This window comes from Peromyscus leucopus, chromosome 1 (genome assembly GCF_004664715.2).
Source record: "Peromyscus leucopus breed LL Stock chromosome 1, UCI_PerLeu_2.1, whole genome shotgun sequence".
NCBI lineage: Eukaryota > Metazoa > Chordata > Mammalia > Rodentia > Cricetidae > Peromyscus > Peromyscus leucopus.
The window spans coordinates 112,529,779-112,554,927 of record NC_051063.1 but is presented as its reverse complement, the minus strand read 5'-3'; the positions used below and the strand labels follow the sequence as shown (position 1 = coordinate 112,554,927).

Here is a 25,149-nt window from a genome sequence, read left to right as displayed (position 1 = left end):
GCTGTGTCTACAAAAGACAGTGACTTCTGTCTGAGTTTCACTTGGCTTTCACATAATTTTCATATTCCTCCCCACTCAATTTTCTCACTGCCTACAAAAGCATGTGCTAATGGGAGGGTTTGTCTAGGTTAGTTGTAAAGTTGAGAGCATGTCTGTTATCCATCAAGCTTTGATAAATGCCTTTGTTTTTTACTTCACTTAATCATTGCAATGATCTCATGAATAGGTTTTTGTACTATTTTAAATGTAGAAAACTTGAGACTCGAAGGTTCCCAAGTCCAATAAAGAATAGAGTAGATTTCAGTCCAAATCTATCTATATTAGAGCTTATATTATTTTCACATAGGTCTAGTACAGCAGCTCTCAACCTATGGATCACAACCCCTTTTAGGGAATCAAAGAACCCTTTCACGGGATTGCCTAAAACTATCTGCATATTGTGGTTGATATATTGTGCACCCCAATAAACTTATCTGGGGGTCAGAGAACAGAACAGCCGTAATATTAAATATAGAGGTTAGGCAGTGGCACACACGCCTTTAATCCTAGCATTCCAGAGGCAGAGATCCATCTGGATCTCTGCGAATTCAAAGCCACACTGGAAACAGCTAGGCGTGGTAACAAGAACCTTTAATCCCAGGAAGTGATGGCAGGAAGCAGAAAGGTATTTAAGGCATGAGGACGAGAAACTAGAGCCTGGTTAAGCTTTTAGGCTTTTGAGCAGCACAGTTCAGCTGAGATTATTTGGGTGAGGACACAGAGGCTTCCAATCTGAGGAAGCAGGATCAGCTGAGGAATTGGTGAGGTGAGGTAGCTGTGGCTTGTTCTGTTTCTCTGATCATTCAGCATTCACCCCAATACCTGGCTCTGGATTTGTTTTTATTAATAAGAACTTTTAAGATTCGTGCAACAGCATATCATATATTTATATTGCAATTCATATGCAAAACTACAGTTATAAAGTAGCAACAAAAATAATTTTCTGGTTGAGGGGTCACCACAACATGTAGAACTATATTAAAGGGTTTCAGTGTTAGGAAGGTTGAGAAAACTGTTCTAGTATTTCCAAACACTATATTAGTTAACTATGATTCTCAGGACTAAGTCATATATAATTATCTTGTATCAACGAGCAAGCCTCTATCCATTGTCCACCCAAATGCATCTAATGGTGCATTGTAACAGGGTACTGTCTTCCTAGAATGAATAAAGGTTTTCCTACCCTTTAGCAAAAGATGAGGTTGTAATAAATGAAATTCCTATTGAATGAGAATTGCCTACTATAATTTCATCTTTAGTGGGTCACATTTGTTAGATTTTTTTTTTCCTTGGTTTTCAAAAGTTGATATTTCAAAGAATAAAGAAACTATGCATGTGTCTCTGTGGGGTGTGAGACAGCGAGTGTTCTATAAAAGAAGGGAGGTTGTGTCATTCACTAGGGTACTTTCAGTAGTAAATAGACTTCAATATGAGATGAAAGGACTTCAGTACTGCCTCTGAGTCATATTTATGCCAGCTAAATTAGTATACCTCCCTGTGACGAGCTCAGTGTTGGGGATATCGTAGCCACATCTCTTGCCTATTCAATGACACAGATCACTAAGATCTGTGTCTAGCATCTATTATAGGCTGTAATCATTACTTTGTTATTACCTTTTGTAATCACTGTGATAAGAAAAATCACACTTACTCATTATTATAAATTGAGTTTAATATTGTGTGCATTTTTGTACCTTAAAAGCAAACAGGTGAAAATTACTTATTAATTAGGTTAAACTAACAAGTTGCTTAATTGGGAAATAGGAGCAAAGGAGCATATAATTTTCAAATCCTAGGCAGCTGTTAATGAACTAGATGACACACACAACATTTAATCTGATGGAAAATGTTTGAAGAACCAGAAAGTCTTTGTGATACTGTGGAATAGCAGGGAGACAGAGGATGTTTTGGTATTGGAAGTGTCAAGTTCAGTCCTTAGTGTTACCTAAGTATTTGGATGACTAACGTGCAAAAGAGCAGGTGAGTTTACAGTCTGTATCTAGAATTAAGGTATTGGTTCAGAGTAAGGAAAAGTGTCCTAAAACAGTGGTTCTCAACCTGTGGGTCATGACCCATTTTGGGGTCAAGGGTGGCATATCATATATCCTTCCTATCAGATGTCTACATTATGATTCAAACAGAAAAATTACAGTTATGAAGTAGCAATGTAAATAATTATATGGTTGGTGGTCATCACAACGTGTGGAACTGTACTAACAGGTCTCAGCATCAGGAAGGTTAAGAAGCACTGTACTGGAGAAAAGGTTTGGATGTTTACAAGTAGAGAGGATGGATTTCAGATTTCAGACCAGATGTTTTTCCTTGAGAATTCTAACTCACCAAATACATTACTGTGTGGCTGTTTTGCATGTCATGTTGGTTTAAAAAATACTTACTGGAAAAATTGTTTGATTTAAATGAGATAATCTGATAAATAGCACAAGTGTATTATAAATGACAAAACAAGATATAACTATTTAAATACCTGTCATGTGACCTGAGCATAGATTCCCCTCCATCATCCCCTCATTGTTACTTACCTCTAGAAATTGCTCAGAAGAAAATGGATAAGAAAATTGATTTAAACTCTTTTTAAAAGGTATCTTAATGAAAGTATCTTTTCATAGGGATTCTAAAAATACCAAAAAGCCTTGATAACAGTCGGAGGGAGGAGATTCCTTCACAACCTAGAACTCATTTACAGTTCATGTGACGTTCGTGTCATTTTCTTCCATCTGTCACATGTGTTTCAATGTAATGGATTTTTTTTTAATCTCACATAGGTTCATAAACTGCAGATCTTAGATTTGTTTCTCATATTTCCCAGTAGACCTTTTAAAATTGAGTTTGCTTTAAAGGGGCTGCAGATGAAAATGCTAAACAATGCTATCCAGGTCCATGTACTAAACAATTACAGGTCTTTGCCAAAGTAGTAGCAAATTAGGACTAAGCAGTTACCGTGTCCCAAACACTGTCCTAGGTGCTCTAAGAAAAGGCTGTGAAAGTGTCTGGTACAAGTCACTCAAGGGTGGGGCTGTGGTTTGAAAGACTGGAACTTATTATTCTGTTCTGGTAACCATTCCCAGGGAGCTATTCTGTTTAGACTGACGTCCCTGCTCTTCTGAAGCATTAAGTTTTCACTGACTTTCTCTGACTAGCTTGTCTGAGCCCTTCCACACCATCCCAGGGTTCCAGAGATCCTTGTAACCTAGGACTTGGTGAAGCCAACCTCCTTTCTGGACAGTGCTTTCCTGTTTGTTATGTGACATGCACACCACTCCCACCCTTCTCCCCACCCCAACCCTGTCCACTCACAATCTCTGTCCCAGCTGACTCATGAAGAAGAAAGAAATGTCAAATGTCAGAGTTTCGCCCTCTCTGTCCTCTTTGTTGGCATCATATGCTGGGAAATTAGGACATGAGTCACAGATTGACATCTTAGATGGACTTCTCAGCCACAGTCTCAGGTTACGTGATCAGGGTGGAGGAAATCACTTTACCATTCTAAGCCTCAGTTTCCTAAAAGAATAGAAATAAAATGGGGTGGGGTAAAGGACCTGAAACAATACATGAACTCGTGAGGTAGCTGTTATTCAGAAAGTTGCTCTGATTCCCAGCCCACCTTTGTGGACTGTTCTTGCCATACACCACCTGACCTGAGGTTTCTGGACTAAGATGTCAGAAAGAAATTGCATTGTGATTGACAATGGCCTTCAAGCACAGCCTTAGGGGTGAAGAGGTCACTTGTTGCTTTGTTTATTTGTTTTTTAACAAATCAAATTCAAGACAAAACAGTAACAAAAAGCAGAAGTCTTTCAGTAACAACTTGCTATTAAAACGCAAGAAAAAGGTGCTTGTTGTTGTTTTAAAAGTGAATTTGTAAATGACTTCTCAGGAGCACAGCTGTTGAAAGCCCTGCATTTCAGATCCCTGAAGGAGTCTGATGATCAACTTGAAATTGGGATGCTATTAAAATCATTATTCCTCCGTGATCATGGCACATTATTTCACCCTGCTTTAATTTTCTCCTTAATAATCGGGCTATTGTTTAAGCTCTTTAATCCTCTGATGAAGCACCGACTCCCTCTTTCTGTTCTACTTTGCCTAGGCAATTTCTTCTGATCTCATCTTGTAACTAAAATGATTATGTTAAGCTATGTAAGAAAAGCCAGCATAACAATGACTTAAACATGAAGGTACTTTCTCTTTTCATACTTCATGGAGAACTGCTCATAGCTAGTGTGGCAGTGCAACAGATCCATCAGGAAACTTAGACTCTCCAGGCACATTGATCTACCGTTCCTAGGGAAGGCTCTGTATTCTCTGCATCCAACATAAATGCTGGAGCATCAGTCATTTGTGCTTTATTAAAGGCCGAGACACTGATGGAAGAATGTGACCTCTTCCCTTTACCATTTGCCACAATTAACTGCATTTTAGGTGTCAAAATGTAGTCTTGTGAATATACCTTGATTCAAAAAAAATAAAACAGGGAAGAGAAATCCTGTAAAAGACACATGGAGTGGTAACCATAGCAATACTTAACATTCGCCATTCCTTTGAGAATGGATAGAAGGCAAATCACAGCTTCACCACTGGGCTAATAATGTAAGCCTGTCTCTAGCTCTGACATGCCAGTCAGACGGATTTTAATTTCTAGACATCAGTTTGAGTTTTCCAGTAACACCACATCCAAATCAGAGGGCATTTGATGAATCCCATACATAAAGAAATGCCAGTTCTGTCCAGACACACCCAGCCAGTCAAGTTGTGAGAATAATTTCTTCTTAGTGTATATGTTTTTTGGTTCCTGTATATGCTGACCTCCATCGGCTTTGGCAGCCACGCTTTCAACCACACAACCATGCAGACTCACTAAACTCTAGGGGTTCTAGGAAATGCATAAATCCCTTAATCCCAAAGCATCCTTTATAGCTAGATAGCATTGTCTTTTATTGGCCTCTGATGCTCTTTGTTTACTTAATTTCTCTGGCCAAATGGCATTCCTCAAGACTTTCTATAAAGGCCATACCTCTTCTGCAAAATCCTCTGAGTCTCCACAGTTAGAATTAGTGTTCCTCTGTCAGTTTACTCCTCGGTGTGTGGTTCACTCTCTTACACACCCTTCACAGTGTGCCTTGTCCTGTAATGTGCATTTATCTGCCACACTAGACTAACTTGTACCAATGGACACAGCTGGCCAGGTTTTATTCATCCATCAGCACTAGTCTTTTGCATGTAGAGAGTGGTTTACTTGGGTATGCTGAACAAATGAATGTTGACTTGAAAGTGGGAGTTTTATGATTAATAAACCTCTTCATGCAGGCTAAGGATGTGATGATTCTATTCTCCTGGAGAAAAGATAGTTGATAGAGACAGAATTACAATGGACAAAGACACAAGAGAAAAGCAGACCTAGGTCTAATTCTACAGCTTCCATGGTGTGTGCCTGTGCTCAGACAACTTCATGTCTTAATGTCTGTGACTCTCTCTGCCTGTTTGTAAAATGGAGAGACTAATATTAACTGCACAGTTCTCTTACTATTCAGTGCTAACCTGAAAATACCATTCTAGTGTTAACCAATGCTGTTTCCAGTAACTGTTTCCCTGCTCATTGCCCCCTTTTCTCAATCCTGTGCTATTTAACAGTAAGTACACTGGGACTTCTTTACCTGAAAAGGGAAAAAATGGGGGGGGGCATGTTTTCATATAGGAAAAAAAAGATTAAAAGGAAATAAAAACATGATTGAAACTTAAATCCATCGGATTTGTTCAATGTATTGGATATTAAAAGATAAGAGAGAGACTCAGAGATGCATGTAATGGATCCCAGTGGGAGATTTTGTGCAAGGAAAAGACCACAGCTAGACATGATTTAGAGTGATCATAAGCCTATAGCTCTGTGGATTATAAAGTAAATTGCTTTTCGGATACATATTTCTCTGGCTATCTTGTAGATATCCTTTTCCACTCAGAGTTGGTAACCCCATCTTTTCTAACTGATCAAATGAAATTGAAAAAGGCCCCTAGTGAATATCCCTTCTTGTCAGAATTGATCTCCACCTGTAAGCAAGAGCCCTTTGCCTGCTGACCTGGCCGCCTTGATTAACTTAACAACAGGTACTTTCCTTCAGATGTTCACTGGTCTATAATGGAAAGTTCTCCCTTCCCCCTAGCCCATAAAGGTAGGTAGGTAGGTGTGTGTGTGTGTGTGTGTGTGTGTGTGTGTGTGTGTGTGTGTGTGTGTGTAGCACATCTAAACTTTTTATAATCTCTCTGTCTGTCTGTCTGTCTGTCTGTCTTTGAGACAGATTCTCACTATGTATCCTTGGCAGGTCTGGAACTCACTTATATAGACCAGGCTGAAACCTGTAGAGATCTACTTGCCTCTGCCTCCCAAGCACTGGTATGAAAGGCATGTACCACCACCACACCCAGCCCTAGAAAGAGCATTTCTTTAAAATGCAACACTAGCTTTCCTTTTGGAAAAACTTGATGGGAATCTGGAATTCGTCCTCCCTATTTATTCTATAGTTTATTATTGGTATACATAAAACTCAGTAATAAGACACAGCTTCAAGGTAGGAAGCACATGGCCCAATGGGTATGAGGATGCAGATCTGAGACTCTGGATTAATCTTTCTATGCACCATTGACCTAATAATCCCTGTAAAAGTAAAGGTAATTTAGGAATCTCTAAGGACAGGTAAAATTCTAATATTTATCTTCCAAAGCCAGAGTTATAAAACATTTCCCTTTTACTATGTTTAATATCCTGTACCACTGAAGCAGCTTGGGATCTTGTGGAGCAGGGAATCTGGCTAACCCAGGAAAAGTAGACAGCCACAGGGGCTGGTCACCCTCAGCATTCAGAGCAGGCAAGTCTTAGGTTCCTCTATAGATCCTCCAAACTTCTACTGTTGGATTTCACAAACTCTAAATAGATTTGATCTGCTTGTAGTACCATCTCGCCAGCTAGATTCCTGAGTATAAACGAACTGCTATCTGCTGCCTTTATCTTCAGCACAGAGCACATGATTTAAGATAAGCAAGAAGCCCTTACAAACGACTGGGCCCCAAGTGAAACTGCAGAGCACACTGAGAATGGGTAATGGACAGGCCAGCTCTGTGGTAGTTCCCAGACAACTGGTCCAGTCACTGTGTGAAAGCAGACTGCAGAGCAGGAAAGGGAAATCATGGCTTCTCTTTAAGAACTGATCATTAGAGTTGTAGATCTCTCTAGTTCAAAAGGCCACCAGCCAGGGGTGAGTTCAGCAGTCCAGATTCTCCTCACCTCAGCCTTCACATCTAGACATCGCCTCTAGCACCATCTCAGCTGGCCTGCCACTAGATATGGACTTTTCTAGAAACAACTAGTGTTGCCCAGTTCCTCTTATGTCTTCCCATCCAATTTTCTTACATCTATCAGAACTGATAGGCCAACCTCATGGTGGTTTTTTCCAGTTGTGTCCTAATTAAATCTGAGTCTTGAGTAACATGGGAAAATCCTCTCATTACTTTGCCTCTTTGTAGAACTATTTATCTGTCAAATTGCTGTCAGTCCTTGCACACGCTTCACCAGATGATGCACCTGTGGTTTCTTCCCTGAACTGATCCCTAGGAATGTGGCAACTTCCTAGGAAGCTCTCTCTTCCAAGGACCTACCTTCTGCTTGTCAACACAGATAGCCTCTCAACAGAAAGGACCCTTCCTAGACCATACACAGCAAATACCCACTGAACTGATGTCTGTGCCCTCTCATAGTGATGACTAATCACACTTCCATCCTTCTGAGTTCCCGTAATTAGAACTCAGGATATCCCAGGATTTTTCTAGATGCCTCAAGAAGCCCTTGTTAAGTTCTCTAAAAAGTGCTCCAAGGAGAATTCCCATCAAGCTTTCATTTTGAAAGCCAATGGACAATTGTGAGATTCCAAATGGCCTTGGAGATGACATGGCATCAATAGAAGCAAGTGTTCGTCACTGGAGTTTTCTGGAAACTGATGCTCTGGCATGAAAGTTCCTGTGCTTTGTTTTAATGACCTCCAGAATCCCTCACTGGGGCCTTCAGGTCACTGAGCACCAGGAGTGAAAACAAGCCAGGAGTTATCTTTCCCTCTATTCAGTCAGCACTTCAGATGTTGTTTCTAGAAATATTTTTTGAAGAAAAAGAAGTGATTTACTCTGGCAGTGAAACTTTGAAACTTGCACATAAATTATGTAAAGTGCCAAAGCAAGTTTCTGAACCTCCACTAGTCCTGGCCATCTGAACCTGCCCCACCCCTACCCTAGAGTGGGGTTCATTTTTCTCCATCATATATATTCAAGTATTACTTATCCATCTGATTTTTATGAAGCATCATACTGGGTAATTATTTCTTCTGCAACTGCCATCCCTGTAAAATCCATAATGGCATTGTTTTTTGTATTCACCTCCATATCCCCCCCAATACCCAGCATTTATACTTGACATATAATGGATGTTAGGTGGATAAATTTGAAAGCATGATCTATGTGGCTTCCCGAATCTAAAAGCTATGCAACATTAGCTGTCTTCACAGCCAACACACTGGGCGGTCTGATCACTTTCTCCCATGGAAAGAAAACACCATCCTATCCTTCCTCTGCCCTGAGTTCCCCTGGCTTTTATTGCTAGGAGAACCATGAGCCCCAGATCTGGCATTTAATAAGAGCCAGATGAGTGTTACATGAATCAATATTTAAACACTGGAAAATAGAAATGAATCTTTGTTATATTCCCCCAAAAGTTGAGTTTTAGCATAGTTGCCTGCACCTGTACATGTTATTCTTACAGCTTACCATGTGTCTGTACACCAAGCCCTTTGAGTGACTTTTACACAAGTTGCCTCAGTACCAGCATTGTCTAGCAGACAGGATTAGCCTGTAATTTACAGAATAGGAAACAGAATTTAAGGACCTTTGCCACAGCTGCAGAGCAGGTGAGTGACAGGTGACAGAACAGGAAAGTGTTTCCAGTCCCAGCTGGCATTTCTCCTTATTCTGTTCCAGAGCACACAGTAGTTAGTCAATGCATTACTGAATGAATGGGTGGATGATTGACACTGGACACATGTTCTCACCCTTGAATTCTAAAGTTAAAATAGTCTGCTATTGGAAAAATATTAATAATGTTCACATAAACTATAAATAAATGCATATATGCTAATTTTATGGATTTTATTAGTCTTTATTTCCCTTTAAAGTTCTGAGGTATTTGGAAAGCTAGAGACATTTCTTATAGAAATTGGATCCAATTAACTAGAGCTGCTGCACAAAGCTCATACCAAACAAAACTCAGACCACCACACAGCTTTGAGCACTTTTGAAGTCACTGAAAGAAGAACCCAGTGTCTTCAAAACCTTATGTATAAGAATAAGACATAATGAAATGACTCTAAGCTATCTACAACACACAGCAGCAGCAAATACGTGCGCATGCGCGCGTACACATATATATACACACACACACACAGTGTCAGGCACTGCTATGGGACTCTTCTCCCATATCACATTAAGCATTAGAACCTGTGAGATGATTTCTTTTACGGTTTCTAAATTTAGGTTGTCCCTGATAGTAATATTCACCTTATCTGTCACCAAGATAGCAAAATTCTCTCGGATAAATTACAAGATGGTATTGATGGTTAAACAACCTTGCTTTAGGTATCAAAGTGAAAGCAAATAGGAAAATGAATATAAAAATACTGGTATCTTTTAATTCCACTTTACGGATGAGGGAACCACAGGAGGCCCAAGGAAATGAAGTAGTTTTCCCAAGGTCACCTGGGTCGGGCTCTTATTTCAATCAACTCACCCCCTCCTCTGACAGAAGACTACAGAGATGAGTGACAGCACTCCCCAGACTCCTAAGTGGAGAATCTAGAAGGGAAAATACACTTACAGGCAAGGAAACTAAAGTGCAACCATAAGAGCAAGACTGAAATAATATGCAGAGTAGCCCTCTAACAAAGAGTGGGGAAGAAATGATGTTTTCTAGACAGGCAGACACAAAAAGGTTTCTAGAGAAAGTTATAGATGTCTGAATTGACTGAAATTTGCATAATGGTTTAGACACACCCACACATAGAGCTTACATATCTATAAAATACTTCCTCACAATGTTAAAAATTATTGACTAAAAAACGAAGTCCACAACTGCTGTTCAAGTTGTGGTAGGGGATCTGAGAAAAGAAAAAGGGATGTTGGGTGGCCTAGCCCAGATGAATGCTTAAGACTGAGAGCAGCCAAGAGAAGAGGCCTGAATCCTCAGGAATTTAAGTCACTATTAGTGCAGAGGCAGGCTGTAGAGGAGGGCAAGAAGATGCTGAGAAATGGGGTGGGCAGTCTCTTCCCTTGAAGTTTCTTAGCATCCAAGAGGGTTTCCTGCTCTGCGATTATGCAGTAACCCCATGTTATTCTAACAGCCTGCTGGACTCAACTGTACCCAGGACCTCAGTCTGGCTGCTCCCCCTCTTTAGGGTACTTTCTTCCCAGATGCCCCCATGTCCAGTCCTGCTCCTCTTTCAAGCCTGGACTCAGGTGTCTCCTCAGCAGGTCACATCTTGACTGTGATCGAAAATGCAAGCTTCCCTGGCACTGCCACCACAATCCAGCCCACAGTCCTGATCCCAACCACCCTTCTCTATGTTTAACTTTCCCCACAGCAGTTATGAACTTGTAATATCTCTCACCTTTTGCCTGTTTTTATATTTATTGTTTTGCCCATCTCCCCTCACTAAAATGTAAATTTTATCAGGACAGAATTTTTAATATTTTTCTTTACTTATGTATCTCAAGCTCCCAGAACCATCATTGTTTTCTAAGTAACCCACCATTTTTCTGAGTGAATGAGGAATCAAATGAATTTACCTCATTCTCCACATCACCAGCCTTACATAAGCTTCCAAGGGCTGGAATCAAGCTGGTTATTCATTTCTGAGTTCTCGGCAAAGCCAGCAGTGTCTAAGGTACTTAGATGTATTCTAAATACTGCCACATTTAGTATTTAAATATATATTCTTATTTCCATCCATGGAAGCTTGCTTATGTTCTGAACTCAACATGTTGACCCAGGTGAGTACAGAACCACCATGTCGTCTCTCATCTGCCCTGGTCATTGGGTGATAGTGGAAGCCTTGGTGGTTATATGTGAGATGTGGAGGTGAAACTCTCCTAACTCCAGGGCTTCTCCTGTCACAGTGCAGCCTGTGGTTTCTATCTAGTGTTCTGAAAAACAAACAAACAAAACCAGTGTAACAAGCCCTGTACTTGGAAACACTGAAAGATCGCACAGACACCTGGCATTGTGATGCATGAACATTTTGTTACTTAGTCCAAAACCCACCACTACAGTGGACCTAAGGATTGTGGCAGTCGTATCAAATGTTCTTGGATTATCTTCTTCTATATTTCATGCATTTTTGTGGAAAATGAGCTTTACCCTCCGTCTCATCTGGTGCTAGTCAGTAAACACTCAACAGTAACAGAGGTTTGTGTGCCTTGTTGGTGCTCCAGTTAGCAACCCTAGGCCCAAGGGCTGGGATTTGCAAGGCAGAGAGTCTCGAATCGATTACTAACTAATGAGCATTTGCGTACTCACATCTGAAAGCACTTATGTAATTTTTATAGGGCCCTTTGAACACAGGTGTTTATCCTTTGCTGTATATTTTTCATGAGCTCAAGTATAGAAGGGTTCAGTGATTTGCTAAAACTTACACAGCTGCTTAAAACTGCAAAGGTACTATTTGAATCCAAGACTTGAATGTCTGTTTCTTGCTAACTGGTCTAGATACTGAGATGGCCGAGTGTTACTCATGCAGTCAGCAGTGCTGACCTATCTTACAGGAATATTTATTTTTCTCCATCCCAGACTTCTTAGTTAGTGACAGCAATACCCTGACAGAACTTGGCTTCCATTTTTAGCTCAGGTCAGAAGTAAAGGGATACAAATGGGGTTATGTCAGCCCCTTGAAGTGTCTTCATTGCTGTGAGTACTTCCATCCCCAAACACACAAGACTAGAGCATAAGAGTTCTTAAAACTATTCATGTTTCCCTGTCCCACACTTTAGTTTATGAATATCCAACTGATAATATTTGGGAGAAAAGTGACAGTGGCTTTAGATGACCAAGTTTACTGCTTCACCCAGCCCTGAATATTGAAACACCATTCGCCATGGAGCTCTACCCTTGGGAAGGTTTGGGTCTGTTTATGCCTTCCCAGGCTGGGGTTGGGAGACTTGTCATTCAGGCCTGGAGTGCAAATTAATCTGACAGGTGCCAGAACACCTTGAGAGAGAAGGCAAGCTAGAGGGGGCCCAGTCTCTGAAGACTTTGATAATAAGTTGTCTGCAATGATCGACAAGCAGGACCCCATGCATGAGAACTATACTCACATCAAGTCCCTAAGGAAATCAGTAGCACCGGAGATCCAAGAGAGGAGAGGGAAAAATAAATAGTTGTCACCCCTGGAAGCAATGATGGTGTCCAAATTATAATCAAAATGTGACAACTACAGGGAGGCCCAGCCTGTAAGGACTTCAGTGCCCAATTAGTTCTATCTTCAGTCAAACAATAGTTGCCTTATTACTGACTACAGCAGAAATCGGCATTTTCCCAATCTTCTCAGAGCCTAGAAATAGTTTGGCGGGATGAGAATACTCTAAAGAGTATTAAACTGCCTTGTAAGGTCTTGAAGATTAAATGGCATGGGCCACTTAATACTATAGTGTGACACATCATAAAATTTCCCTTCTGGAACAATGGAACAATGCCTTCATTTTGAGTCACAGACAATTAAACACCCTGGCCTGTCATGGTGTAAGGCTTACTACAGTATTTGGCCATAAGTTAATAAGCACTGTCATCTTAGGCAGTGGACTGTTTGTAAGGACTGACAAAGATGAATTTGTTTTCAACCATGAGGACTGATCTGCTTGTGGATTCCACCACCCTCTTAACTAAATGCATGTGAATATTAAAGCAGGTGAGGAAATAAATGGCTGCCTAGAACAAATCATCCACAAGACTACATATATCATGGTTCCCTAAGACGTTTGAAGTAAAGACCATGTGCCTCTCATTACCATGAGACAATGTGTTTCTATTCCAAAGGCAGTAATGGTGCATGCTTGCTCACGATTTCTTTAAAAAGACAGGGTAATCCATCCTGGAAACCACTCAGGTCCCTTTTGCTTGTTGTTTTTAGCTGGTCATGCTGTTGCAGGGAAAACTGGAATTCTGGGAATTTCCCTGTGAAAAGTGATGTTGAAAAATAAACTATTTCTATTGATCATCTTCTCTGTTTTGAGCCCTCGAAACTATATGATGTGAAATCCCCTGTTACCTGAGTTTGTATAAGCAAGAATATGCAAATGTTAAGAATTGCAATGAGAGGGTGTGAGAAAAAAGTTCTGAGGCTGACTAATATTATAGTTTGGATCTGAAAGTTCCCAAAAGCTCATGTTTCAAAGAAAGGCATTCTCTCCTACATAGTAGTTGTTGGAGGTGTGACATTTGGATCATGAGAGCCCAGATATCGTTAATGGATTAACTCATCAATGGAGTCATAGTGGAAATGCATTATTGGTAAGTGATGGACATTTCAGGAAGTGGAAGTCACTAGTAGTATGCCCTAAAATGGTATGTGCTACCTCTTGTCACTCGTTCAGTTGGTCTGTTTCCTGGCCACCATGAAATGAACAACATTTTCTCCACCACATACTCACAATGTTGATATTCCCTTTTAGACAAGCCCACAGTGATGCAGCCAAATTACCGGAAACTAAAATCTTAGAGACTCTTAGTGAAAACTAGCATTCCCTCTTTATGTTGTTTTTCCTGGGTGTGTCATTTGGTGATGGAAAGCTAGCTAACTCAAAGGAGGAAGTGACACAGGACTAATTGATTCCTGCAACGTAAATACTGTCCCATGAGATTCACATTAACATTCGCTGCATGGACAGCTACCCTGTTTCTTAAAAGTGTCTTGTGGAACAAAGGGCCTTACAAATGACAAATTCATAGAGTCATCGGTTTCTTCTTCTTCTTCTTCTTCTTCTTCTTCTTCTTCTTCTTCTTCTTCTTCTTCTTCTTCCTCCTCCTCCATCATCATCATCATCATCATCATCATCATCATCATCTTCATCATTACATGCAAGCTATAGCACAAAGAAGTTAAGATAGTAATGTTACAAGGTAGGACTATGTCCAACCCTGTTCCCCTGACTCCACTCAACTCATTTCTGCTTCCATTATTCCCTCTATGTTTTTGAAACATTCTCAGTTATATGCATGAGTAAGTAAATGATTGTTTTTAAGATGAGGGAAAAGCAGATGGCAATTTCTGATTTTTAAAATAAGAGCAACTAAAGGCCAAATCTCTCTGCTTCAATCTAGCTTTCTTCCCCCACACACTGTGGTAGGAAAACATTTGGAGAAAGTTTACTATGAATGTATTTTTATATCACATTTAAAAGACACTATCACCCATTGCTGTTGATGTAGTTAAGAAACAGCCATCCACGCCTCTCAACAGGGAAGAGGTGAATGAGGAACTGTTGGCTAAAGGTGCTCCTGAAGGTTCCCTGTATCTCATTTGAGACCCAACTTACCCCAATAATTCCCTCAGAGACAGCCTTTGAGAGAGGTAAACTAACATGAACATGTCACTTTAGGATAACATCTGTGCTTCTTTGCACTGTCCACGGCGACTTACCTTAATGTTAAAATGGAACATCTCCATTCATACAGCAAATGGTGTGGGATTGGGCAGACAGCAGACTTCATATATTTTGTTGCTTTGGTTCTTTCTTTTGTTGCACAGAAGGGTGAGAGACAGGTCTCCTCTAATCAAGCAGAGGCCTCAATTTCAAAGGACTAAGGAAATTGAGATGAAGCACTCTGTTTCTTGAGCCTTAAAGTTGTCATGGAAACAAGAGCTTCTCCAGCCCAAACAAGTTCACAGCACAGAAGGGAGGATTGCTGATTCATTCCTTCGTTTATAAATGCTTTTGCTGGGATTCTGCTCAGGCTAGATCTGGAAGTGACTGACTTGCAATAGCTTCTGATCCAGGGCAGGAGGTGAAAGTCATTCCTAGTGTAGGTTTTTAATGTAGGCTGCCCCAAAGGGATCAAGGGCAGAGTGCTTTGCAACTTTAGAGGAGAAAAAGTCTGCTGCCTCTATGCTGTGGCTTCCTAAAATTAAGCAAAACAGATGTTGCTTTCTTAAGGTTTCATAAGAATTAGATAAAGTGTAGGAATAATCATCTGTATATTCATGGAAATGAAATTATATAAAGCAAAAGTATGTTGCATATGAGCAAGCAATATTGGGAATTTAAATGTTATTGGCATTGCTCAATAATTGTTTTTAGTCCAAAGAATCAGTAATGGGTGAGAGGACCATCAGCCAGGTAGCTGGTCCTTACTCCCTGCTCTATAATTTATATCTACAAATGATGCTGCTTTTTAATCCCCTGTATTAGTTCTCCATCACTGCTGTAACAAATTCTCTTCTTCCACTTTCAAGTCCTCATTTCAGTTCTCGTGTCGATTTGTTGCGGCTTCTTTCATTTTCAAGGACTATGTGATCAGGCTGATCCCACCCAATATTTCCTTCTGGACTGTAGGCACACTATGTCCTTTATATCACACAAGGCTCTAGGACAGTGGTTCTCAACCCTTTAATACAGTTCCTCATTGTTTTGACCCCCAACTATAAAATTCTTTCATTGCTAATTCATAATTGTAATTTTGCCACTGTTATGAATTGTAAAGTAAATATTTGATATTGAGGATATATAATAGGTGACCTCTGAAAAAGTCATTTGAACTCCAAAGGGGTCGTAACCCACAGGTTGAGAACTATTTTTCTAGAGACTAATACAGGAACATTTTGGGGAGAGCCTTTTTTCTTCCCACCACTGTCTCCCATTGGTTCTTTCTGCCCATAACTGCAGGACACTATCCCACTAACACTTCCTACCATTTCCTAGTTCCGCAGTAATACATTCTCACCCCCCTCTTCCCTGAAGCCCAGAATTCTGTGAGAAATCTGTGGAGTTTCACTGGCTCATCTTAATAGCTTTATTTCTGCTGGTCTTTCTTCAAAACAGTACAGGGTTTTTCTACTGTGTACCCCAGCATTCTTCTTAGCCTCTTCCCAGTGTCCAGTTCCAAAGTGGTTCTTAGATTCAGCTGGGTACCCTGATACTTTACAGCTACCATGTACAGCCACAAGAATGAGCAAGTAGTAGCTTCACTCTCCTTCCTAGACTTTCCCAGTTGGCAGAGACGCTGCACTTTGCATTTCAGGAGGGGCAGGAGGGATGAGGAAGCCATTGCATTATTTGTGGCAAATTCCACTTGTCTTAATGGACTTGTTAAAAGCACCCTGGGTGGCAAGTGTGAGTCTTAATGGCATTTTATAAAAGCCATTGTGATGAATTAGCACATGAGGCAAATTAAAAACAGCTTATCGCTTCTTAAATTAGGTGATGAGGCACTGTAGCATTTTCCCTAGACATGCGGATCCATTAATATCCAAAGGAGACAGAAGCTGAAATGTGTCAGCTGCTGGGTTTTAGGAACCCGACAAGCCTGAATCAGTGTGATCCTAGAGGGTCAGATTGGCCAAGATAAGCAGAGTACATAGAAAGAGCACATGAGTTTCTCAGCCAGGGCATCTACTGCCTCAGGCAGAAGCAGGAAACTGCCCTTCGGCTGCTCTTATGAATGGATGGCACACAGCTGACCTGGTGAGGGCTGCTGGGAATAATCTCCACATCCCACATCATATATGAGGATAGAGAGGTATGAGGAAAGGGGCTTCCAGTGGTCACCTGGAGCATTTCTAGAGGCATCTACTGAGACTGTGCCTTGGCCTAACCTTAAAGACAGAGAGAGGCTCTTAAGACGTCTTCACACAAGTATGGAAGACAGATACTAGGTCACACAGGTGTGACCCAGACATGTTCTGGAAGCCATGGGGCTCCGAATTATGTAGTTGAACACTTTCTGGTGTCGAGCTATTGTTGGGTATGTTTGGTTCCATTTAGTTCTCACCCCAACTCTTAAAGGGAACTGGTATTACTTGACAGTTGAAATCACGTGTCTTATTGACTGCCTCATGAGACCTTCCCTCTCTTATCTCTGTCCCCCACACTTGAGGCCAAGAGCAAAGCCAGCAAACAGTACTTTTCGGGTGAGAAATGCTGGAACAGGAATGAACCAATAAGTGACCTTCAGAAACATATAGGCAATGAGGCATCAATCTGAAAGGAGAAATTTCAGCTCATTGGCACTGCTAAGTCATGGCCAGAGGGCAATAGGCTGGGAAAATGAGCCACAAAGAGAAAGGCTACAGTGGTAGATTTAGAGTCAGGTAGTCATCACTATACATTCATTCTCCCACACATGTACACATGCAACCTGAGACGGGTCCCTTAACTCCCTAGAATCCTTTCCTTATATATAAAACAAGACTGCCAATATTTACTTTGAGGCTGATTACAAACCTCCAGGCTAAGTTGTGGTGGTTGCGATTGCTACTATTATTGTCCTTACACACAGCCAGCACCACCTCCACCTCCTCCCAGGCTCAATGGGTGACAGGGTAAAGACACCAAACCAGACCTTGGACCTGGAGTCCCAAACTGCCCTGCATTGCTGCTGCTGAGCTAAGTATGCTGGGACCAGTCACTGGGCCTCCTTCCTCTGTAAAAGAAGATAGTATTATTTATAGTACCTTTACAGGGAAAGATAGAGTCACAGATATGACAGTCTATGTAAAAATGTGTTGCTGTCTGTAGAGTGTATATTGGAATTTCCCAATACTTGCAAGTTTAATTCATAGGGCTCAGCATAGCTAAACTCAGGACTGACTTTTTTTATTTAATGGCAAAAAATTACAAAACAAAATCAGTAAAGCAAAAGGACCTGGGGACAAAGTCTGCAGGACATGAAGTACAAGCTTCCAGGAGCCTTTTCTCTGAGGAGGCACATGGGACATGCCTGCTTCCTCTGGTATCCACTTGTGACAACAGGTGGTAGGTGTTGTCTGCGAGGTAGATTGTTGGAGATTCAGGATGGAAGGTTTGTGCTGGAAACTGCCTGGAGCACAGCATAGCTATTTTCAGCCTGAGTGACAGTATTGGTACAGAACAGACACATGAAATACTATGTCCAAAACTAGTGGGAATCTTTCCAAAATTTAAGTTCTAAATATCAGCTGAAGATGCCTTTGTCATGGGTCTTTTTAAGGACATTGTCTTAAGACGACTATGTTAACTCTCTTTCTTTCTTTTTTTTTTTTTTCACAAAGTGCAATTGATAGACAAGAATCTTGTTGGAATTCACTGTAAAAGGAAAGGAATGTAGCTCATACATACAGCTAGCCAGTGTATGTTAGGCACTGTTGTACATGCTTTATGCACATTGCTTTATGCAATTTACCCACACAGTCATGGAGACAGCATCCATCATTGCATACCATATATGAGCAAATGAAACCTAGGAAAGATTAAGCAGCTTGCCTTGGTAACCAGCTGTGTGCCTATTAAGGTACAGTAGAAACAGGGCATGGCCTCAGTAGTAATTCTTCCCCATTATAATCCCTCACGCTCCATCGCTCCTACCACATGCTAGATGTAGCCTGTGTTGTTTCCATTATGGGAAGGTAACTGCACTGAACACATTTGGCTCTGAAATGTTAATTGATTTCTGTCTTATCACACAATGAATTGCCATCAGCAGGAGAGATGTCTGTCCTTCCCCACCCCTACTTTTCTGGGATGGGGTTTGTGTGAATGCCTGATAGGGAAGATGCAGATGGTCAAGGAAGAAATAATTTATTCCAGTCACTCAGACCAAAAGATCCTCTCCAAATTACTTCACTTAGGGATACTAGGAATGGCTGTATTGTAAGTAATTCGACTTCTATAATACTTGAGTTAACTGCTATCTCCAGCACTTTCTGGTTACCATGACAGCAGATGTGACATTTGTTTGACAGAGAAGGGAAGGGGAAAAAAAGAAAGGAAAGAAAAGAGACAGGGTTGGTCCAAATGATTTTAGGAAATTCTACTCTCCAAATCTAGCTTGTTTTACATGCATAGTGGTTACAACATAAAGAAAGTCTCTGAGCAGAATGAAAGGAATTCATAGGGAGGTGGTAGAATCATCTCCTGGGAAACCTTAGATAGACACTATGTGTGGTGGTGGGTTTTCAGATGTGGGGGACATGTCAAAAAATAGACAGTATAGTACATGCAGTAAATTGTTGCATCCTTAAATTGTCACATCCCTATGGCTTCAACTGCTCTAGTCACCATTTCATACTGCTTCTCACTCTGACATTGAACCAGTCTTAGCAATTGCAATGCATTCAGCCCTAGCAAGGGCTCAGCCAAGCCACTTCCATGACAACAAAGGATTACAATTCAGAGTGATCAGCACAATGATGAGGCAGGTCTGGAATTTCCTGGAAGTAAAAAGAGCTGTGATATTGTTAAAAGGATTTTGTTCTATACACATGTAAAGACCGATTTTTTTCCTACTTTTTATATTTTAAGCATTCATTCAGGTCATTATAGTAACCCATTCAAGCACCCAGAATCAGTAATAATTCAGTATCCCATTGTTGAGGGGAGTCAGTCACTCTGGGTAGACACTTTATATTTTTACCCTTTTCTCTATTACAAAGGAAGAAGTCTATAAGCTGTTACATTGAAGGGAATTTATTTATAGCTCAAAGTACTAAGGAAGATAGCCATGGTTTTCTTCACTTAGTCTTCATTTGAAAAAATTGGTTCTAATAAGAAGAAAAATATCTCAATTGGGTAATAAACTGAGGGCCTAGGCTCTGATTTTCACCCTGTTACATATGGTGGTCTTCAAGCAAGAGAAGAAGCGGACTCTATTATAGGGATCTATCAGCTGCCCCTGCAACTAGAAAGAACAAGCAAGATGTAACCACAGTTTATGGCAAAAAAAAAAAAAAAAAAAGTGAAAATTGTGTAGCATAATCCATGAAGTCATGCAGGAGATGATGGAGCCTCCAGGCAAGAGCTGAAATTCCAAAGCATGTGTTTTAAATCCATGCCGTCTGTTTTCTAACCATGCCGCCTTTTGTTCTTTCTTTCAGAGCCATGTTTGACTATGACAAGAGCAAAGACAGTGGGCTGCCTAGCCAAGGACTTAGTTTTAAATATGGAGACATTCTCCATGTTATCAACGCCTCTGATGATGAGTGGTGGCAAGCCAGAAGGGTCATACTAGATGGGGACAGTGAGGAGATGGGTGTTATTCCCAGCAAGCGAAGGTAAGGATGGCTTCTCTCTCTCTCTCTCTCTCTCTCTCTCTCTCTCTCTCTCTCTCTCTCTCTCTCTCTCTCTCTCTCTCTCTCCTGTGTGTTAGCTATCTAGGGAGTAGAAATGCAGGGAGGGAGGGAGGGGAGACTGCACACAAAATGACTATTTAGGTGTGATAAGCATTCTACAAGAAAATTGTCAGTGGTGACAGGTGACAAGAATAAAAATTTCTCATTCTCTGCATGTTAGGATTTTACCAAAATTGGTGAGTGTGATGAGGCATACAGAGAAAGGGAAGAGCTGCTTCCATGACTCTCCCAGCAGCTGTATTTGAAAGGCTGTGCTTATGCGCCTGCATGCCCATTCACAACCCGAGGCACCGATTCCCGTCGTTCAGCATTTACCAGGAAATTGTACAGAAAGGCCAAATATAAAAGGCAACTTACCACACTAAGGCCCAGATGCTTGAGCCATGAATTGTCCTGTAGCTGGGTGGACAGTTGCCTTTTACTCTTTTAGTTAGGCTTGTTCCCCATCCCAGCATTCCCTTTAGCTGCTCAGATTTTAGATCTGTGTATTTCTTAAGCATGTCAAGCTCTTCTCTTCCAAATGCTTCCTCAACTCTGTTTTTGAAAGGCAGAAATACTCCTCACGGCAGCCACTCACCCATATGTCCTAGCAGGCCACTAACCACCACCACCAGGAACTTCCCTTCTCATGAATGTCCTTCTGGCACAAGACATGGTCTACGAGACAAACAAAACAAACATTGACTATGTCAAATCTAAAGTCAGTCAGCATTCCAGCATAGATGGGCAAGGGACCCTCGAGCCCCCCCACACACACCAGCTGAGGAGCTGTTGACGACAAGTGATGGCTATGAAGGGAGGGGCAGTTAGTTTTCACTGGAGGTGTCATCCCTGGGAGGTTGAGCATACTCCAGCGGATGGCCCCATATCCACACATATATGGGCAGCACTAACTGGACTCTGGGTGAGAAGGGCGAAAGGAGAATCAACAGACATAAAGTTGGAAGGAGGAAGAGGAAAGAGGATCCAGGAGAATGGTGGATAGAGAATCCACTCCTCACCCTCTTGCTTCCAAATCTTTACATCCCCATCACTTCTCCCTCCCAGTTCTGTGTATATTCTTTTTAATCCACTGAGTTCATGTAGTACTAAAGCAGTGATTCTTAATACTACTTTGTGTGCTTATGCATTTTCAGGTTAAAAAAAAGTCAAGACGACATGTGTCCTGGGTTGCTCAGATTCAGTTAACCATAGCTGTCTGAGGAGCTGTTCTTGGAAAGAGCTGTCATGTTCAGTTGGTCCCAGGGATAGAGGCAAAATCTGTCAGAAATAGATTTCCTCTCATTTTAAAGAAATCATTCTTCTCATTGAAATGCCTAGAGATGCTCTAGACTACCCAGGAAGACACAGAAGGGTCTCAAATTTTAGATGTGAGGGTTGAAACAGGAAATAGTCTAGTGCTTTCCAAACCTAGTCTTCTGTGATTCGAACCATCATGTCAATAGTCATTCACTCAGCCAAGTGCTCATCATTTTCCTCAAAGGAAATTGCCCTCTCTGAAACAAATTTCCACTTGCTGATGATCATCCTTGAATTGGCTTTTTCATATTTTGAAAGTAGCCATCTTTTTTACTTTAAAGAAATCATCTTAACAGCAATACAACTGCTGGCCTGGAGAAGTAGTTTGTTCAAGTGCTGCTGCGTTCATACTTATTTACATTCTTTTGCATACAGATAGCCTACCTTGCAGATATATTTATATTTAGTTATTTATTTATTTGGTTTTTCATGACAAGATTTCTCTGTGCTTTAGCTCTGACTGTCTTGGAACTCGCTTTGTAGACCAGGTTGGCCTTGAACTCATCAAGATCTGCCTATCTTTGCCTCCCAAATGCTGAAATTAAAGGCATATGCCAGCACCACTTGGCTGCAGATATATTTTATACAAAGTAAAAAATATTTGTATTTATTTTATTATAAAATTTATATTATGAATATTTTCTTAGGATTTTAATTTTGTCAAAAATGTATTTTATGTGTTATAAAACTAGTATTGTCTCACTATAAAAATCTTATAAAAAATTTCATAATTTTAGAAAAATATAAGGAGAAAAGCAAAAATCACAGTAATCCTACCTCTTAAAGAGTCCTCATATATTAATTTTTATTCCATTAAAATCCAAATATTGAGAATGTACTGCTCTAGTAGAGGATCCAGTTTGGTATTTCTGTTCCCAGCACCCACAATAGGTGCCTCATGACCGACCACCCATTTACTCCAGTTCCAGGACAATCTGATGTCTCTCTTCTCCCTAAGCACCTACATTCATGTGTATATATCCTCTAACGTGTACATTATGAAAAATAAAACTAAAATAGTTTCTAAAATCTAAATAAATGTATTCAATCAGTACTTGTTTCAAGTTATTAACTCATTTTTCACCTGCTTCCTGAGCTCATGTAGGAATGTGGAGATAGTTGGCATGGACAGCAACAGTACATGACCTTACCCTTGACAACAATGTCTCTCTTCTGATGGCTCTGTCTAATCATCCAATGCAACTGGAAGGCAAATCATATGAATGTTATCATTCTCCCCTTCTTTTAATGAATAAATGTATGTATAAAGTACTCTCGGGGCATGTTAGACCTGGCGTTAAGCCCTTTGTGGTTTTTAACATGTTTAAGTCTCATTACAACTCCTCAGATGGGATACCGTTTTTTATGCCCTTCATACAAATGAAAGAGATGCAGCACAAAGAAGCTATTAGTCTGCCTGAGATCGCCCATGTAGTAAGTGGCAGAGCTGAGATCTGAATTTAGACTATAACATCTTAACTCAGATGGCCTTGCCTCATTAAGGTACAGTGATAAGAACTGATACAATTCAATTCAGTTAGCATTGCTTCAGGTATGTCTGTGTGCCAGGCATGCCATGTGTGTTGTAGAAACACTGCCCAGATCTCATCATTCACTAGACCAGCATATATCATTGTCAGCTACCCCATGACTAAAGCAATAAGGACTCCATTATAAAGATACCAAGAGATGAGAAAAGGCAATAGACTGAAGGACGGATTCCTTTTCATTATAGCTATGACCATATATTGTAGTCTTTGTTGGTTATATAACCCAATACAGTTGACTGTCTTAGTTATAAAGTATACAGGCTTATTTAGCTCATGTTTTGGAGGTCTGATAGTGCAAGCTTGAATGGCCACATCTGTTGAAGGTTTTACTTATGAAACTTCTAAAAATCCTAAGACCTTACAGGGTATCCCATAAGGGAAGCACATAAAGTTCAACCCCCATTGGCTTTTATAACAAGCCCACTCTCACAATACCCTATCAGTCCAGCAGTGTTTCAGTTCATAAATGGATTAAGCATTTGTGAGAGCAGAATATTCATAACACAATCATCCCTTGAATGTTCCACCTGCTCCACTCATTAAGACCACACAATGTTGATTAAATTTCAACATAGGTTTTGGTGGAAACATTAATTAATAATGCTGTGCATCATGCCAGATGCTTTCAAATATATGATTTCAGTTTAATTTTCTCAAAGAGAAACTGGAGGTCTGAGAAGTAAAGTCACTTACCAGTTAATGGGCCCAATTCTTTCTGGTAGCATGATTAAATGGCTTCCCACTGTATCTAGGATACTTTTCAGTTGTAGAAATGGAATTCAGAGAACCCAGGAATCCTGGCAGAGTCACACTAATAGCAAAAGGCTAAGCCAGGATTTGAACATACACTTTTCATGTACCTCTGTGAGCAACTGTAAAGGTTTAGGCTCTCCTCAGCCCTACAGAGCCTCAGCCTTGGGCTATTTATTGCTTATTTTTCTCATTCCCCTAGCAGAATACTTGTCATGGACAATGTACAGGAGGAGAAGTTGATCTTGCCTCGCAGTTTAGGAGGGCATAGTCCATGACAGTGATGATCACATGGCAGCGGGACTCCATGGTTATGGGAATATGAGGCAAGTGCCAGCTACATCTTTGTAGAATGAAAAAGTGGACACAGAACCCTGGCTAAGACTACATCTGCATCATAGGCCCCAAGCCCCACCCCTGCGGCCCTTCTTCTGGAGTAAGGCACCATCTCTGAATGATCCCACAACCTTCCAAAATAGCACCACCAAGTGGGAAACAAGCATTCCAACACATGTGAAAACATTTCACATTCAACTATTACAGGCCCGCACTGGGAAATGCCCTCAGAGACAAGTCCATGCCCCTGGCTCACCTGTCAATGTTGGCAGTGGTTGTAAGCACCTAAAGTGTGTGTTGCCTCCCTTTCAGAAGGTGAGGACATAGAGACTGGTGTTGCAAGTAGCTTTAGTGACACTCAGCATAGCATCTTAATAGCCTTACACACTGAGCTCTAACTACATCAAACTCTGATAAACTTTCTCCTTATATGGTCTCCTTTAGCCTCTGCTGTAACTCTCTGCAGTCTCTTTACTATTCAAAGTTGGCCAACATGAAGAGCCACCCTAAAAGGCTGAATGCCTGCTCTAAGTCAAAGATTCCAGAAGTAGAGGCCAGGGAGAACTCAAGCCTGGGTGTGACTTCAGTGTCTGGGCTCTTAACATGGAGGCTCTGTTAGTTGATGTCACATAGGTTATGAGTGGCCAAACCAGGAGCTGGCCCACACTCTGTGAATCCACATGGCCATTCATTGATTATTGAATACAGCCTGTATCTAACACTAATTAAAAGCTTACTCAGCCTGTACCTCATAGCAT

General features: G+C 40.8%; 1 protein-coding gene across 25 annotated transcripts in view; it reads left to right on the top strand.

The window, feature by feature from the left end:
* Dlg2 (discs large MAGUK scaffold protein 2) overlaps positions 1 to 25,149 on the top strand; it is a 1,876,145-nt gene that overhangs the window by 1,779,182 nt on the left and 71,814 nt on the right. For all 25 annotated transcript variants that reach the window (XM_037207364.1, XM_037206918.1, XM_037206903.1 and 22 more), the window contains one exon: positions 20,202 to 20,378. In XM_037207364.1, the coding sequence (XP_037063259.1) occupies positions 20,202 to 20,378 (177 nt within the window). The remainder of the gene's footprint in view (positions 1 to 20,201; positions 20,379 to 25,149) is intronic.